The sequence below is a fragment of the Capra hircus genome, chromosome 15 (genome assembly GCF_001704415.2).
Source record: "Capra hircus breed San Clemente chromosome 15, ASM170441v1, whole genome shotgun sequence".
Lineage (NCBI taxonomy): Eukaryota > Metazoa > Chordata > Mammalia > Artiodactyla > Bovidae > Capra > Capra hircus.
In genome coordinates this window covers 60,029,486-60,047,318 of record NC_030822.1, presented here as the reverse complement: position 1 = coordinate 60,047,318, position 17,833 = coordinate 60,029,486, and the positions used below count along the sequence as shown (strand labels likewise).

Sequence of the window (17,833 nt, the reverse complement as noted above, 5' to 3'; positions counted from 1 at the left end):
GAAGATAGGTCAATAGGAATTACCCAAACTGCAGTACGAAAAGAAAAAGAGTCGGAGAGAGGAAAAACAACCCAGTAGCCATGGGATAATATCCATATGGATGAAGATATACGTAACTAGAATCTCTGAACCAAAAGAGACAGAACTGCGCAGAAGAAGCATTTGAAGACATAAGGCCAATTATTTTCCAAAAATAAATAAGACATCACACCACAGATCCAAGAAGTTCTGAGAATTGCAAGAAGTATGAATAACAATGACAATAAAGGAATCAAATTACTCAAAATCAAAGAAAAGAGAAAAAGGTAACCAGAGATGGGGGGAAATATTACAAACAGAAGAACAAAGATCAGAATTACAGAATTCTTATCAGAACCCGCAGGTCATAAGATAGTGGGGGGACATCTTTAAAGTACTAAAAGGGGGGGGGGAAACCTAGAATTCTGTAGTTAGAGAGTATATATTTTTATACATAAAACCCAAGAGAATTCATTACACACAGATTTTCACTGCAGGAAATGTTTAAGGAATTTCTTCAGACAGGAGGAATATGAGATGGGAGGAACTGAGATATACAAACAGAAGTGGTTAGAATGAAGGAAAATATAAAAGACTTTTTACCCCTTATTTTTAATTACTCTGAAAGATAATAGGCTGTTTAAAGCAAAAATAGTATTGATGTGTTACTGGCTTATTTCATATTTGACAGTAATACAAAGATCAGGATAGAAGAATTAGGACTCTACTGTTGTAACTTCCGTAGTTCTTACATGTGAAGCGGTATAATATCATTTGAAAGCTGACCGACTAAAGATATATATATAAATCTAAGAACGACCACTAAATTTTTAAAGAATAAATAAAAAATTAATAGCAGAGATAAATTGTAAAAATAATCCAGTACCAAAAAAAAAAGTAAAATATCTCACTGTTTAAAATATTATTTACATGTTGAAATGATGTATCCAAACTGAGAACCTAAACATACTGGGGTTTGAAGACATACATGTCTGTGTGAGTGCTTAGTCCCTCAGTTGTGTCCGACTCTTTGTAATGCCATAAGACTGTAGTCTGCCAGGCTCCTCTGTCCGTGGTTTTCTCCAGGCAAAAATCCCGGAGTGGGTCGCATTCCCTTCTCCAAGGAATCTTAATTCAGGGATTGAAGCCACGTCTCCTGCACTGCAAGCAGTTTCTTACCATCTGAGCCACAAGAGAAGCTCCTATATGTATATACAGATATGCATGTACATATATGCACACATTCCAAAGGTGGGGGAGAAAAAGAGGAGAAAAGAGAAAAGGAACAAAAAATACATGGAACAAATAGAAACAAGGGAGATGGTACATTTTAAAAATAATCTGGTTTTTATGACATAGGTATTTTTTTTTTACCACTTACAAAATTATTGTTTATCAGTATCATAGTAATTGGGAAACAGCCTTGTTTGATGGGATAAATATAGCTCAACCTTGTGAAGATGGTTCATTCTCCCCAAATGATCTGTAGCTTCATGTTATTCCAATAAAAATCCTAACAGTGTTATCGTCCAATTAAAATAAATAAATTAAAAAAAATCCTAATAGGGGACTTCCCTGGTGGTCCAGTAGTGAAGACCTCTGTGCAGGGTGCCTGAGTTTTGATCTTGGTCAGGGTAGATCCCAGCGGATGCAACTAAGAATTTGCATGCTGCAAGAGGAGGAGGAGGAGAAGGGGACAACAGAGGATGAGATGGTTGGATGGCATCACTGACTCGATGGACATGAGTTTGAGTAAGCTCTGGGAGTTGGTGATGGACACAGAAGCCTGGTGTACTGCAGTCTATGGGGTCACAAAGAGTTGGACACGACTAAGTGACTGGACTGAACTGAGCAAAGATCAAAGATCTCAAGTGCTACAACTGAGACCCAGAGCAGCCCAATAAATATTTTTTAAAGTCCTGTCAGACTTTTTGTAGATATAAACAAGCTGATACTAAAATTTACATGGATGAGATTAGAATAGTTTGAAAAAAAAGTTGAGAAAAATAAACAAAGGAGTTGGCGGGCCACAGTACCTGATTTCAAAACTAACTATGAAGTTAGAGTAATCAACACAGTGTATTATGAGTGAATAGATAGACACAGAGATCATTGGAACAGAATAGAAAGTTCAGAAACAGACTTACTGAATTTGACCAGTTGATTATTCATAATAGTGCAAAATCTATTTGATGGCTCAAGGGTAGGCTTTTTAACAAATCGTCCTGGAACAATTAAAGACCCACATCAAAAAAAGATCATTGAGCCACACTTCATACTACATATAAAAAACTGACTCCAAATGAACCATACATGTCAGTTAAAAGCTAAAATTGATTTCTGATGCCTTTTAAAATCATGTATGTTATTTACACATACATATACACAACGCTGTGTTTCTGGGTCATTTGTTCTCTCAGGTTTTCAAGATTTTTAAAAATTACTTTATTTATGTATATTTTGCCTGCGCTGCACAGCATACAAGATGGTTTCCCAAACAGGGATCACACCCAGTCCTCCACAGTGAAAGCACCAAATCCTAACCACTAGGCCACCAGAGAACTCCCTCTGTGGTTTCCATATATAACTTCTATAGTAATGTCACCCTGGAACAACAGTGATCATTTTATCAATATGATTTAAAGTGGAGTAAGACTATTTCTCTCTCATTATGCTTTTTCTTTTTTACTCAGAGTCTGTGCAGTCTAACTCGGCCTTCTTCACTAGTCACCCCAAAGTCCTCTCATTAATGTCACCAGCGACCTATTTACCACACCTGTGTTTATCTACCAGACTTCTGTGTGGCATCTGATGTACTCTTACCCTCCAGTTCACCCAAAGTGTGTGTATAACATTTTATTGGTCAGCATGGACTGCCATAACAGAACACCATAGACTGAGTGGCTTAACAGCAGTTTATTTTCTCACAGTTCTGGAGGCTGGAAGTCCCAAGATGAGGATGGCAATGTGGTCAGATTTGCTGAGGGAGGGTGTTCTTCCTGGCTGGCAGACAGTCACCTTCCTGCTGAGTCTCCATATGGTAGAGAGAGCTCTGGTGTTTCTTCCTCTTTGTATGGGGGCACCAGTTCTTTGGGATGAGAACTGGTCTACTCTTATAACCTCATTTAACTTTAATCCCTCCTTAAAGGCCTATCTGCAGTATATTCTTGACTGGAGAATCCCACAGAGGAGGAGCCTGGTGGGCTACAGTCCGTGGGGCTGCAAAGAGTCGGACACAACTGAGCGACTAACACTTTCACTTTTCACTATTTTTGCGTCTCTAGTTCTTGATACATAATAGGCACCCAGTAAACATTTTAAATGGATGACGCTTCTGTTCCCCTGTCTTAGGTAACTACCATGAATCTATTTCCTAGATCATAAATTTTGGTTATTTTTCACTTTCTCTTTTGTCCTTGACATTCAACTATATCCAAAGTACTTAGACTTTTACCTTCTAAAGGTCTCCCAAATTCATCCCTTCTCTAGCTCCAGGGCTGTATCTTACCCTTCCAAGCCTTTCAGATTATTTTAATTGCCTCTTAATGGGATCACCCTTTCCAGAATTTCTCCCATCCAACCCTTTATTTTGCTGCTAGACTGACCTTTCTAAAATGCCAGTCTGATCATATCGGTTCCTTTTAACATCTCCCTAGAGCTTAAGACTAATATCTAAATGTCTTAGCCTGGCAGAGTCCTTTGTGATTTGGGCCGTGCCTACCTTATTATCCTCATTTTCCATTACTTCCCAAAGTATAATGCTCAAGCCTTACTAGTCAACTTTCATTTTTATAGATACGTGATCCTTTTTCATGCCTTTATAAGTATCCTTCATTCTTGGAATGCCTTTTCCAAATTCTACATATGATCATTTTTTTAGGTGCTTTAACAATTCTCAAATTGTTTAAACAATTTAAGGGAACTTTCTGACCTCTTCCAGGTAGAATTAACTACTCCATCTTTGGTCTTCCTTTGCAGTTTGTACAGATCTGATTTTAGTGTAGTAAGTATTTTTTGGGCGATTCCCAGGTGGCTCAGTGGTAAAGAATCTACCTGCCAAGCAGGAAACACACATTCAATCCCTGGGTCTGAAAGATCCCTTGGAGAAGGAAATAGCAACACACTCCAGTATTCTTGCCTGGGAAATCCTATGGACAGAGGAGCCTGGTGGGCTATAGTCCATGGGGTTGCAGAGTTGGACACGACTTAGCAACTAAGTAACAACAACAACAATTATTTGTTATCATACCTGTCATCTATACTGGACTATAAACTCTTTGAGATTAATTTTATATTCTCAAAATCTAGTACATGGTAAGTGCTCAATAATTGTTTGTTGAATGAATGAATGAAAAGATAAATCATAAAATTTAATGATAAAAGTGAATGTTTTATTAAAAAAGCTGCTGTGTGCCAGGCCCTTGGTGCTGGAATCAAAGGAGCCATTTCAATAAATGGCATTCTTTGAAAAAAATTCTGTAAACTAACTGATTACTGTGCAAAGAGAGAATGTTCCCTTGTTTTTCTTCTCTGTGTTATTCATCTCTCCTACTTCCTTATTTTAAACCTCTTCCTAGGAATTGCCTGGTGGTTAATTCCCTGGTGGTTAATAACCACAAAGTTTGGTTAAGACTCCACACTTTCAACACCAAGGGTCTGGTTTTGATCCCTAGTTAGGGAATTAAGATTCCCACAGAATTTGAGGTGCAGCCAAAAAAAAAAAAAGCCTTAAAAACCCCAAACAAAAAAACCCTTGCTGGGGACTTCCATGGTGGTCCAGTGGTTAAGGATCTGCCCTCCAGTGCAGGGGCCTGGGGTTCCATCCATGGTTGGAGAATTAAGATTCCATATTCCCCAGGGAAACTAAGCTCACCACAACTAAGACTCAGTGCAGCCGAACAAGCAGATATTTAAAAAAATAAAAAGTCTTCCTAGAACTATTCTCTGGTTGCTGCCAGTTTGATTGGGATCAATGGCTGAGAATAAGTTAGGAAAACCTGTGTATCTGGAATTGCAGGAGATGTTTTAGTAAAAGTTTGTTTTTGGTCCTGATGATAAAACTTTTTAACTGGTCTCTTCTCCTATTCTCTTAAATTCATAATCACAAGTAATTCACTGGTTAAGTTTTTCTATCAGTACCTGTACAAAGAAGAGAGACAAAGTATGGATCAAGAAATCTGAGTTAAAAACTGTGGGGACTGAGACTATGCTGGTGGTCCTGTGGCTAAGAATCCACCTGCCAGTGCAGAAGACACTGGTTCGACCTCTGGCCCTGGAAGGTTCCACATGCCTCACGGCAGCTAAGCAGTTACGGTGCACAGGCTCAGTTGCTCCGTGGCATGTCGAATCTTCCCAGACTAGGGATTGAACCTGTGTCCCCTGCATTCGCCGGTGGATTCTTATCCACTGTGCTACCAGGGCAGTCCCCTCCCTGAAATCTTGCCTGGCTTCTCTGACCTCTTTTGACTCTTGGCAGCAGTGCCTGTCAGAACAGTTGCTGTTCCCCTGCTAGAATCACCTGGAACAGGTGAGAAGGGATGGTCCTTGTGATAGCATCTATGTCCAAAGCACCTCCTACCTTAGTGGCCCCAGCGGTGACTTCCTGTGGGTCACACCCTGTGGACAAGGTGTTTGGCAAGGGTTTCAAAACTGTGCTAATGACCTCAGGCAGCTTCATTCTCCTGGGACATTTTGAATAACTGGAAATGATGGGTTATTGGAAGCAAACTGAATGTTCTGACCACAAGGTGTCTCTCTGATTGCAGAGTTGCCTCACTCACAGAGTTCTCCAACTGTCAGCAGCGCCTGCACGAAAGTGCTCTATTTCACTGACCGGTCACTCACACCCTTCATGGTTAATATACCAAAGAGGTGAGATTCTGAATCATTATTTCTTTAAAAAGGACAGGAATGCAGAATCATTAGTTACTGCCCACCTAACCAGCTGCAAGGTGTAGCAGTGTAGTGAGAGGGGCACAGGAAATAGAGATTCGAGTTCCAGCTTCACCACTAACCTTCAGCATTACAAGGGACGCGTCAGGATCTGCTATACAGCATAGACACAATATTGCTTCCAGTCCTGATATACAAAGATGCTCCAAGTCAGGAATAACAGTTTTTTAAGTGCTCAAAATAGCTTCTGCTGAGAGCTATGGATTACAGCCTAGCATTCCAGGGCTATTTATTGCTTATTGACCTTTGTTGCTATTGGATGACTACAACTAATCTAAAGAGAATTCATGTTAAAAACCTTGAAACTTTTCAGTTAATATACTCCTTTCTAAGGTAGATGGCTTTGAAATAAAGATTTTTAATCTTTGGAACCAACTGCTGAGAGAGGTGTTAAGATTTACTGTTCCTAAAGGGTCTGAGTTAGAGGGGAGCTTTCTGAAGCAAAGTGGTATAGTTTGAATTCTCCCAGCCTGGAGAAATGGAATTGCTGCAAAGAAGGAAATCAAGAGAACTTAGACATATTGATAGTTTAACAAATTAGATTGCAGACACTTTGTGTCTTATTTCCAGAGTGATACAGAAAAAAAAAAGTGATTTGGCTTCTGTCAAAGTAGTAAATCTATTTTAAATTCTCAGATTGTCCCATTTGTAATGCTATTTACATTCCCTAATGGGGCTTCCCTGGTGGCTCAGATGGTAAAGAATCCACCTGCACTGCAGGAGACCCAGCTTTTATCCCTGGATCAGGAAGATCCCCTGAAGAAGGGAACGGCTACCCATTCCAGTATTCTTTTTTTTCCATTCCCGTATTCTTGCCTGCAGAATTCTACAGAGTCGGACACAACTGAGCGACTAACACACTTTACATTCCCTAACCATGACTAACTCCCTAGCTTCTGCTAATAGAATCATTTGAGTTACCAAGGGCAGTGACCTAACAAGGCCATGCTATTTCTCCCAGCAGAGACTTTGACAGGGGCCTGGGTTTAAAACTAACATCTTATCTGTTCAACCCACTGATAAACAGTCTATTTTAGTGTTCTCTCTTTTTGTTGCAGGCTGGGGGAGGTGACACTGAAGGATTTTAAAGCGGCTATTGACCGGGAAGGAAATCATCGGTATCACTTCAAAGCACTGGATCCCGAGTTTGGCACTGTCAAGGAAGAGGTACAGAACCCACAGGGAGTCTGGGTGGTATTGCTGGTTGTTCTTGAACTCTACAGATTCCTGCTTAAGATCTAGTACCCAGAAATACAGGAATTCCCTAACCAGGGCAGTGGAGTGTCCCAGTGCCTCAAGCCGGTTGACTACTTCAGACCGAGAAGTTGCAGGGAATGGCCCAAGAAGTTGATAGCTTCATTAGTTCATGGACTTAGTCTCTCTGATCAAACTTAGAATTTTTATTTTATAAAGGAAAAAGTTTTGGGGACTTCCCTGGCAGCCCAGTGGTTAAGACTCCATGATTCCAAAGCAGAGAGTGCAGGTTCTGAGTCCTGGTTGGGAAACTAAGATCCCACATGCCCCGGGGTATGGCCAGAAAATTAAAAAAAAAAAAAAAAAAGGAAAAAGTTTTGTTAGGGAAAATAAAGAACCCACATTGAAGAAAAGCTTGGCGTTGGGGTCTTTTTTCTTTCTCTAGCCAAACCTTAGGAAACTTTCTGCTTCCTGTGCAGAGCAAAAGAAACAAACTGCGTGAATGTGTGAAATGGTGGATTGTGGTGCTAGTTTCCCAGAAAGTGAAAATGAGGAGACTCTGCAGTCACCTATGCTTATGCTCAGTCCTTGTCTATTTTCTTAGCCTGCACTTTATAGTACATCTGCCAGAAACAGATTTTTTTTTTTTTTTTTGAAAAGAGTTCTGTGCTCTCATCAGTGTTTACAGAATGAACCACTGATTGGCTTTGCCAATCTTTTATTTTGAAAATACTTTCTGGACTTCCCTGGCAGTCCAGTTATTAAGACTCCCTGCTTCCACTTCAAGGGCACAGGTTCAATCCCTGGTTGGGGAACTAAGATCCTGCATGCCACATGGCACAGCCACAAAAAAGAAAACAAACAAACAAACAAAAAAAAAACAACCAAATTTCTTCACTGGACTGTTTTAATAATCTTGTTCTATTAGCGACTTAGGAAATGAATAAATGAATGAAAAGGACTGCACACACACATTAAGATTAGCCTTTTTTCTGACCCTTTCTTTACAATGCCCGGGACCAAAATTTCCCCCTTTCTCTTTTATTATTATTCTCCTCCTTCTCTTTTAAATGTTTATAGTACTGCTTTCTCCTGAGAAGCCTAAAGTGCTCTATGGTTAGTAATTTATTAAATCTTATAAATCTCTATGAGCAAAGCAGTATTAGAGGGGTGCTTTTACCATTTTGTAGATGTGGAACTAAGGATATATAAATCATACGTATATACACCATACACAATTGGCCCTTGAACAGTATGGGTTTGAACTGCATAGATCCACTTATATGCAGACACTTTTCAATAAATATGTACTACAGTATTATATGATCAGGAGTTGGTTGAATCTGAGGATGCAGAACTGTGGATATGGAGGGCTGACTGTGAAGTTATATGTGGATTTTTGACTGCACAGGGCCAGGGCAGGGAAGGGGGTGAGTGTTGTCTCTGTGTTGTTGAAGGGTCATTACATATGTGTATATATATATATATATATTTTTTTTTTTACCAGTTGTAACTTTAGGGACAAAACCAAAGGAACACAGGCTCTAACTCAAGACTCCTCTACACTTTCTTATCCTTTATGTTTGGGATCTTTTTTTATCAATCACAGATGTGTAGCAGGCCTCCCTATCTTCTAATTTTTTTTCATGGTGGCTTTTTTTCTTTTTCTAGGTTTTCCACGATGATGATGCCATTCCTGGATGGGAAGGGAAAATTGTGGCCTGGGTAGAAGAAGACCATGGAGAAAATTAATGCTGAGTATTAGATTGGGGACTTGCAGAAGTTGGCACACCCTGGCTGCTTCACTCAGGAAAGAGGACTAAAACCAGAATACACAGGAAGTTTGTGCTGCCAAAACAGAAGCTTCTCCAAGTGTGACAGCCATGGGCCAGTCCTGTTTGTGTGCCTGGCATGTGTGGCAGCTAAAATCTCTGTCCAAAAGTAGACCATGGGTTCTTCTGGAGTTCCTTGTCCGTGGGAACACACTGTTTTACTCTACTCTGCGGACAAAAAACCGAAGGCCTTAACCAACGGGGATGGATGATCCCGCTCCTATATGGGGATGGCTGCTATTATCTGGAACCCGGGAACTGGATGCATCACTCCTATGTGTTACAGTATTATTTTCATTTTAATTGGCCTCAGTGGTTGCAGCAATCAGGGTCCCAGCATTTGTACTCACGGACAAGGTGGAGGTACCAGCTTTTTTGCTTCTTTGCAGCTATTGCAAACCAAGAATAACTCAAAAGGTGGTACCAAAGATGAAAGCCCACTCTTCAGGAATTTTTTTGGACTGGACGTGGATGGTGCTGAATTGTTAATTGGATTGAAAAAGGGCTGCCCATATTGTGCTGTACTATGCTAAAACCATAATTAAGACCTTGGGCTGCCTCTTGCGTCTTAACTGATTCTGCAACTTGTCCTTTAGCCCACAGAAGGCATATTTCATGTACTGCTTGTTTTTCTCTGTGGACTCTCTAACTTTAGAGCCATTCCCCCCTCTCCCGCCCCACCTTCTAACTGATGAACTTTGTGTTTGAAAGGAATAAGGAGTGAAAATCTCCTTTCAAATCCAGGCGGGTATGGAAAGGTGCTGCTACCCATATCTTCTTGACTTTCTTTCTCTCATGACTTTTCTTTAGCCCATGGCATCTCCTTTGCAGTCGAAAGGAAACAAACCATTACTTTCAGTGTTTGTGATTTATAAGTACTGAGCATGAATTACTGGTCTGCCCCTCTTCGATGTCAAGGCCAGAGTTATTTTCTATTATATATTTAGTCTAGGCTGATCCTTTAGGGCACAATAGAAACCATGGGGGCATGAGATGTGAATGGCAGGGTTGATTCTGGATGAAAAAAACCAAGAATCCTTTCTCATGTGCAACACTGTCAAGTGTAGAAGCTAAAAGAGTTAAACTTTCAGAGATTACTTAGTATCTTGAGTTTTCTCATTCATTCAACCAATCAGATATATATATATATAGTCAGTATAAATATATACTATAAATATATATGTATATATCAGTCTCCAAAGCAGTCTGCCTGTGATCACCAATGTACACTGCCAAGCAGAAGAGTCAGACAGATCTGGGTTCTTGACCTGTCTGTCTCAAGTTCATCTCCCCTTTTCAGCCATTTCAACAGACTACTTGTTGGAGCTCTGACATGACATTTTGTTGTTTTATATAGATGCGTCTTTTAAAAATAGTTCATGTTTGGAGAATTCTTTTGTACTCATTTGCTTTTTGTCCAAGAACCATGTCTATTTTTATAACTTGAGTGTGAGTTCTATATATTCTTACATTCTGTATACTGTATCCATTTTCTAGGGAACCCAGTAGCTTTTATACAGGCTCTTTCTTCTTACCAGCCCTTGTGGTTTCAGAACAAGCTTTATTTTATTACAGGTATACTAATGATAACTCCTGTTCCAGTTCTACCAGCCATTTTAGTTGTGGAGTTAGTTTTATAGAACCTCTTTGATGGCTCCTTTAGCTGACAGAAGGAACTCAAAAGATACCTGATGTCTTTCATATAAGTTTACCTGGTTTCCTCCTACTGAAGAATGATTTCTCATAAGAAATGACTGGGACAATTTGGGAAAGTCAGTTAAAAGCAAGAATAATTCATTACAAAAGCAGACAGAAGAAAACAGTATATTTGCCTTTTTTTTTTTCTTTTCTGCCCCCCAGGAAGTCTGGAGAAAAAGTCCTCCCATCACCAGTTTCTCTGCTGCGTGAATTTTAGTGTTTTGCTGTAAGACAGCATGAGGGTTATCAGACTAAAATTTGTTATTGTATTTTCAGTACAATTTATCTTGAATGTTAAATCAGTTTTGTCAGTATTCTTTCAGCAAACATTCTTTCCATTATGTAAATTTAAATTTTCAGAAGAAATTAAATCAGAGCAAATTTTCAGAGTCCTTTACCTTCTTTGTCTTTTATCTCTGTGTCCTTTGGAAAAGAAGCTGCGTGGCCTTGGTTCCTCCACAGAAAGCTTAAGTTGATTTCATAGCTCATTAACCTCAGAGGCCATGGGTAATAATGAAGCACCCCCATTACAGGATGGCACGCCAGTATGTTTTTGTAAAATGTGTTGGTAATCCTCATTCTACTTTCTAAACAGGAGCCTATTCTAGGAGTGTGCATTGATTCATTCTGGTTTGAACAGTCTCCTATTTGATATATAGGAGACCTTTTGACTTAAGAGTATTGCCCCCTGCTGGCATTTGTGTGGGACAGTCCATCCTGCTACCGCTGAAGTTCTTTGAGAAAACTAAAGAACTAGGAATGTTTAGAGCTCATGAAATAATCTCTAAACCCAATTTAAAAAGTGACCCTGTCATAAAAGCTAAGTTAATAAAAAGTTCATTTCCTTAAACAGTCTTCATTTAAAAACTGAAGACTGTTCTCACTCAGTTAACTAAAGTAGCTGGAATTGGAAAATTTTACAATTTCTACCTAAAGAATTTAGGTTAAATTTACTTGGTACTGACATGGCTATCCTACTAACTGACCAACTTCTCAGCTCTTTTTGACCAGGATGGTTGTACGTTAAGGAAGTTATCTTTATGCCCTATATTCAATCCAAGAGGACTCTAATTACTTAAAACATTTAGGTCATAATTATAATAATTTTCATTTCCCCCATAAAATAAGCATTATGATTGCACACTTCTTCTATTGTCTGAATTTATGTAAGAGGGTATAGCTTGCTTAAAATATATATGTAAAGTTATATTTTCTTAGAAACATGGATGTTTGCAACCATTGCTTTCGAAGAGATTACTATCATGTATTGTTTTACGTTTTCATAAAGATTGTGTTATACCAGAGGCTTCTGATTATCAAAGTGATAACCAGTTTTAACTGCCTGTATGTACCAGATTTGTGAACTAGTTTTTAAAAAAAAACGCAGAAACAAACTATGAATAAAATGGAGTTTGCAAACTAAATACCATTCATAATTTTCACTTGTGTTTATTATCAACTGAAATTAATCAAGAAAGCCATTCACATTTAGTGAAAGTAAATTTCCTCAAGTGATCTCCCTGGTAGCATGTTTACTCATTACTTGGGGAGTGGAGATAGGATTACTTTATTGCTGCAGATATTACTACTGGTATTTCTAGTGTTATTTAGCACTTCTTTTGACATTTTATGTAAATATGCAAACAAGTAAGAACCCAAGACTCTAAACTATGACAAAACAGTCTCCAACACAAAAGCAAAAAACACTGAGGCTTTCGGAAATGTATAAAACAACCAGAACCTCCAAATTAATTTGAAAGCTGCTTTCCTAAAACTTAGCCTTTATTTATTACTTTAAAGGTTTTATATATCTAAAGTTTTAGCCCTGGGTGCTTTCATTTGCCTTCCAATTATATTATTTTCATCTATTAATTACAAGCCATTTTAATTGGGTTACTCCATCATTATGTTAAGTATGTCAAGAACTTTCACTACCAACTAATTCCTCTTTACATCTCACCCATTCGATATCAGTAATATTCTACAAGTCTCAGAGGGCTTATTTGACAAACCTAATTATTCCCAGCTTACCTCTGAGGTAAACTAACCACTCCTGGACTGTTTCACCTGTGCCCTCCCATGATTTAGCTACATCTGTCAAAAGTATATTCAAAATGTGAACTTGCTATGCACAGAAAAATGAAAACAACAAGGCTGAAGTAAGGCTATCTAAGTAACTGAACAACAAACTGAAGATCATCTTGTACAAAGGCTATAGTAAAGTAATTTAGATCCAGTTATTAAATTCAGAGTGGAAATACTGTAGTAAGGTATCTTAGCCAATTCAAAACTGTTAAAACATTTAAATAATTTATACAGTATAAGCCCTTTCACTAATCACAATTATTCTTCCATTATTTCTTCCAATTGCTATTCATAAGTAGTTTTACATAATTGCTAACAATATAATTGCTCTACTTTTAATATTATTTCAGGTATGCCTTTCCATTTAATCTGGGAATTCTGTTTCTCATTTGTACTCCCTGCATATCATTCTGTTAGACAACTGTACTTGTTTAATCTTTTCCTCATTTTTGGATAGCTAGACTTTTCCAATTCTTTTTCTGTTATAAAGATAGTAAATAACTTAAAGTTTCCAATATAAGTAGGTATGAAATAGTGCCTTCTGGCTGCCTTATTTTCCCAAACGTTTAATTACCTGCAAAGTTTAACATGTTTTAAAATGTTGGTTTTCTTATATTCTTGATGTTCTCTGAACATCTGTATACTGGGGACTTACGAGATATAAATACAGCACGCGTTTCCTTCTAGTCTAATGCCATCCTCAGCTCAGAAATGAGATTATTATCCAATTATAGGATGATAACCTGACCGCAGCCTTGAAATTAAAAGACGCTTACTCCTTGGAAGAAAAGTTATGACCAACCTAGATAGCATATTCAAAAGCAGAGACATTACTTTGCCAACAAAGGTCCATCTAGTCAAGGCTTTGGTTTTTCCTGTGGTCATGTATGAATGTGAGAGTTGGACTGTGAAGAAAGCTGAGCGCCGAAGAATTGATGCTTTGGAACTGTGGTGCTGGAGAAGACTCTTGAGAGTCCCTTGGACTGCAAGGAGATCCAACCAATCCATTCTAAAGGAGGTCAGCCCTGGGTGTTCTTTGGAAGGAATGATGCTAAAGCTGAAGCTCCAGTATTTTGGCCACCTCATGCGAAGAGTTTACTCATTGGAAAAGACTGATCCTGGGAGGGATTGGGGGCAGGAGGAGAAGGGGACAACAGAGGATGAGATGGCTGGATGGCATCACTGACTCGATGGACGTGAGTGTGAGTGAACTCCGGGAGTTGGTGATGGACAGGGAGGCCTGGCGTGCTGCGATTCATGGGGTCGCAAAGAGTCGGACACGACTGAGCGACTGAACTGAACTGAACTGAACCCGACAGTAGAAGTGTAACAAATGTAACTGGAAAGGATTCTACGGCAAATTAAAATCGGAAATCTGTTTTATAAACTTCTTTTCTTCAGAGAAGATGCTTAATCCTGCTACAGCACTCTTGAATGTGGGGATATAGCTTCCATTCATTCAGCTGCTCTTCACACCATTTGGCTGGAAAACCTAATCATCCCGCTTCCTGTTGGGCTACAATCCTGAACTTGAATCTTTGTCACCCAGTACAGCCTGCGAGGAGCGAGGCCCCGGACTTGGGGGCCACAGGGTGTGCTAAAGCTGGGGGAGCGCCGGCGAGCACAGATGCCCCCTCGGGCGGCCCTCCGCCAGAGCGCCTAGCAGGCTCTCGGTGCCCGGCTGGGCCGGGAGCCCCCTCCCATCCATCCTCAGGGCGGGGCCAGGCCCCTCAGCCCACCTCTGACCACTTCACCTCCCGCAGTCCCGCTCTTGCCGCCTTTTTAGGCCCCTCCCTTTCGACCGCGCCCGTCACGGCGCTCAGGTCCTGTCCCCCCGCCCCAGCGACGCCTTCGCCACCGAGCCCACCACTTTCCACTCCTCCCCACACCTAATCCTCCCAGATTCGGCCTGCTGGAACGCCCCCGCCCCTCGTCGTTCTATAGTAGTCGCCCTGACCCGCTCTGGGTCACCCTCAGCCCCTCATTTCCCGGAGAAAGACCATACGTTCTCCGGTCCGTGGAGCGGGTGGGGCGAGGCTTCGCAGCCCGTTTTACGACAACTTGCGGCCGCGCGGCGCGGCTGACGGCAACGCCGCGCTGCTCTTGGAGAGGTCACTCCGGAGACGGCGTTGGTTTTGGGGTGTGGGGGCCGTGGCACTATGTTGCGCGTCTGTGCGCGACGGGCTCAGAATGCAGCCCCCCGGGCGGGATTCGGGGCTCGGTGGACGGCCTTTCGGGAGGAGCCGGGAGCTCCGTGCGTGACCCCGCAGGCTGGCTCGGCTTTGGCTCGCTACAGCAGCAAGACCCCAGGATATGGCAGGGTCCGGGCACTCTGCGGCTGGAGCCCCGTCTCTTGGGCCACACCGCGGAATCGCGTCTTGCTGCAGCTCTGGGGATCGCCTAGCCGCCGCTGGTATAGCCTCCCCCCGCATCAGAAGGTAAGCCCCAGAACCTGTCCTTCGCGGGACCCCGTTGTCCTTCACGGCAGACTTGTTGGCTTGGGATCCTTCCTTAGAGGCCTTGATGATCCTCCGTCTCCGCCCCCCTCCAGGTATACTCTGTCACTGTCCCTTCTCCATTACCCAGCTTTGCTCTAGCTCTTGAGCTTCCCTCTCCTGACCTATGCAGTTGAAGAAGGAGCTGCAGGCTTCCTTCTGACCGGTTCCGTTCAAAGAGCGCCAAGCCTGGGGCGGTCTGTGGAATGTCTGCTGAGTACATGCTGTTAGACCCACCCAGTACAGCGGAACGGGAGGTCTGTCCTTCTGGTTGAGAGCTTTTGGTGTTAGGAAATCCCTTTATAAGCCCATTGCCCAATGTGTGGAAAGACTCAGACTCAGCATTAAATTAGTCTGAATTGAACGAGGTGTTACACCAGATTGGGAGTTAGGTAGCTCTTAAAAATGAGTATTTCTCCCTTTTCTCTTCTAGGTTCCATTGCCTTCACTGTCCCCTACAATGCAGGCAGGTACCATAGCCCGCTGGGAAAAGAAGGAAGGAGAAAAAATCAATGAGGGTGAACTAATTGCAGAGGTAAGTTGGAAATGAGTTAGAAGAGACTAGCTTAGACTAAACCGAGCGTTAACTTTCTGAGTAGGTAATTATCCCTTTTTCCTGGAAAATTCCGTGGACAGAGGAGCATGGTAGGCTGCTGTCCATGGGGTCACAAAGAGTCGGACACGACTGAAGCAACAGCATGCATGCATGCATTGGAGAAGGAAATGGTGGCCCACTCCAGTATTCTTGCCTGGAGAATCCCAGGGATGGAGGAGCCTGGTGGGCTGCCATCTATGGGGTTACAGAGAGTTGGACAGGACTGAAGCGATTTAGCATGCATGCATTAAGAAACTTAGATGTTTTTTACAGTTTGATATGAGAGATTGGTTAGCCAAGTTAGCAGCAGCTAACCAAACTGATTTTTAGCCTGGGTGTTTTTAATAGTAATTCTTTCAAACCTGTGATAGAGGCTTTATTTTCACTGTTGAACTGTATGATTTTTTTTTTTTTATTGCTGTATGATTGATTTACGATGTTGTGTTAAATGCTCTTGTCCATTATGGTTTATCACAGATACTGAATGTAGTTCCCTGTGCTATATAGTAGGACCATGTTGCTCTCCATTCAGTATGTAATAGTTTGCATCTGCAAACCCCCAAATCCTACTCTGTTCTTTCCCTGCCCCACCCTGCAATCACAAGTCTATTCTCTGTGAGTTCATTTCTGTTTCATAGGTAAGTTCATTTGTGCCATTTTAGATTCCACATATTTTTCTTTCTTTTTCTGACTTACTTCACTTTGAACTCTATGATTTTAGACACAAGTTAATAAAACTTCATACTGGCAGCAGAAGCCTAAGCTCCTGCTTTTGTGTTAAAAGGTTGAAACCGATAAAGCTACTGTTGGATTTGAGAGTGTGGAGGAGTGTTACATGGCAAAGATCCTTGTTGCTGAAGGTACCAGAGATGTTCCAGTTGGAGCAATCATCTGTATCACAGTTGAAAAGTGAGTAGGATCAGGGGAATCTGTGAAAGTCAGGTGCTTAAGTGGAGTATTTTAACCCACAACTGAGGAGTTAAAGGCATCTAAGGCTGATACATGCGCTTTATAACCCCTTTATACTTACACATTCTTTCTCTTCCTTAGGCCTGAAGATGTTGAAGCCTTTAAAAATTACACACTGGATTCTTCAGCAGCACCTGCCCCACAAGCAGCCCCGGCACCAACCCCTGCCGCCGCCGCTCCATCACCTGCACCTTCTGCTCAGGCTCCTGGTAGCTCATATCCTACTCACATGCAGGTGAGGCTCAGCCTCTGGGTGTCTGCTTTAGAAAATTTATTATTTACTCATTATTTTTCATAGATGAGTTGCATCCTGGAAACTAGCATTAAACCTGGCTAGTTTTTGTCATTTGAAAGTAAATAGAGATTTAAACATGAAAATTGACAACATTTATTCTTAGTGGTTATTTCCAGATGTGTGTACTTGGATAGTTCTTTTAACCTTTCTCAGCCTCGGTGTAGCAGGTAGGATAATGTTTGGTACTTTTCATTCAAGAATATGTCGGATTTTGAGGATTGTTTGTACTTACATCTGTACTTTACTGTGCTAAGTCGCTTCAGTCGTGTCCGATTCTGTGATCCTGTGGACTGTAGCCCACCAGGCTCCTCTGTCCATGGAATTCTCCAGGCAGGAGTACTGGAGTGGGTTGCCATGTCCTCCTCCAGGGGATCTTCCCAACCCAGGGATCGAACCTGTGTCTCTTTTATGTCTCCTGCATCGGCAGGTAGATTCTTTACCACCGAGCCACCAGGGAAGCCTCTTTCCTGAGCTTTCTGTTTGCACATTGTGGGACAGTGTTATCCATGCTTTAGAAAATGGTGATGGCTGTTATGTGAATTTCTCTAAGCAACAAAAGAAAAATACTATTGACTATAGTCTTTAAAAGTTAAGCAAGAATTTGTAACTGATCATTAGCTTTTTTTAGTATTTATTTTTTAATGGAAGGATAATTGCTTTACAGAATTTTGTTATCAGCCAAATATCAACATGAATCAGC

The 17,833-nt window shown here is 41.1% G+C and overlaps 2 protein-coding genes across 6 annotated transcripts in view; both read left to right on the top strand.

Annotated features, from left to right (window-relative positions):
• Positions 1 to 12,120, top strand: part of DIXDC1 (DIX domain containing 1) — a 79,417-nt gene extending 67,297 nt beyond the window's left edge. For 4 of the 5 annotated variants that reach the window (XM_018059787.1, XM_005689437.3, XM_018059788.1 and 1 more), the window contains 3 exons: positions 5,784 to 5,889; positions 7,029 to 7,137; positions 8,836 to 12,120. In XM_018059787.1, the coding sequence (XP_017915276.1) occupies positions 5,784 to 5,889; positions 7,029 to 7,137; positions 8,836 to 8,916 (296 nt within the window). In that variant the 3' untranslated portion in view covers positions 8,917 to 12,120. The remainder of the gene's footprint in view (positions 1 to 5,783; positions 5,890 to 7,028; positions 7,138 to 8,835) is intronic. The other variant, XM_018059786.1, reaches the window with a different exon arrangement.
• The window catches only part of DLAT (dihydrolipoamide S-acetyltransferase), a 31,606-nt gene continuing 28,641 nt past the window's right edge, over positions 14,869 to 17,833 (top strand). The window contains exons 1-4 of the mRNA XM_018059784.1: positions 14,869 to 15,217; positions 15,708 to 15,809; positions 16,654 to 16,778; positions 16,920 to 17,073. Coding sequence (XP_017915273.1) covers positions 14,939 to 15,217; positions 15,708 to 15,809; positions 16,654 to 16,778; positions 16,920 to 17,073 — 660 coding nt within the window. The 5' untranslated portion in view covers positions 14,869 to 14,938. The remainder of the gene's footprint in view (positions 15,218 to 15,707; positions 15,810 to 16,653; positions 16,779 to 16,919; positions 17,074 to 17,833) is intronic.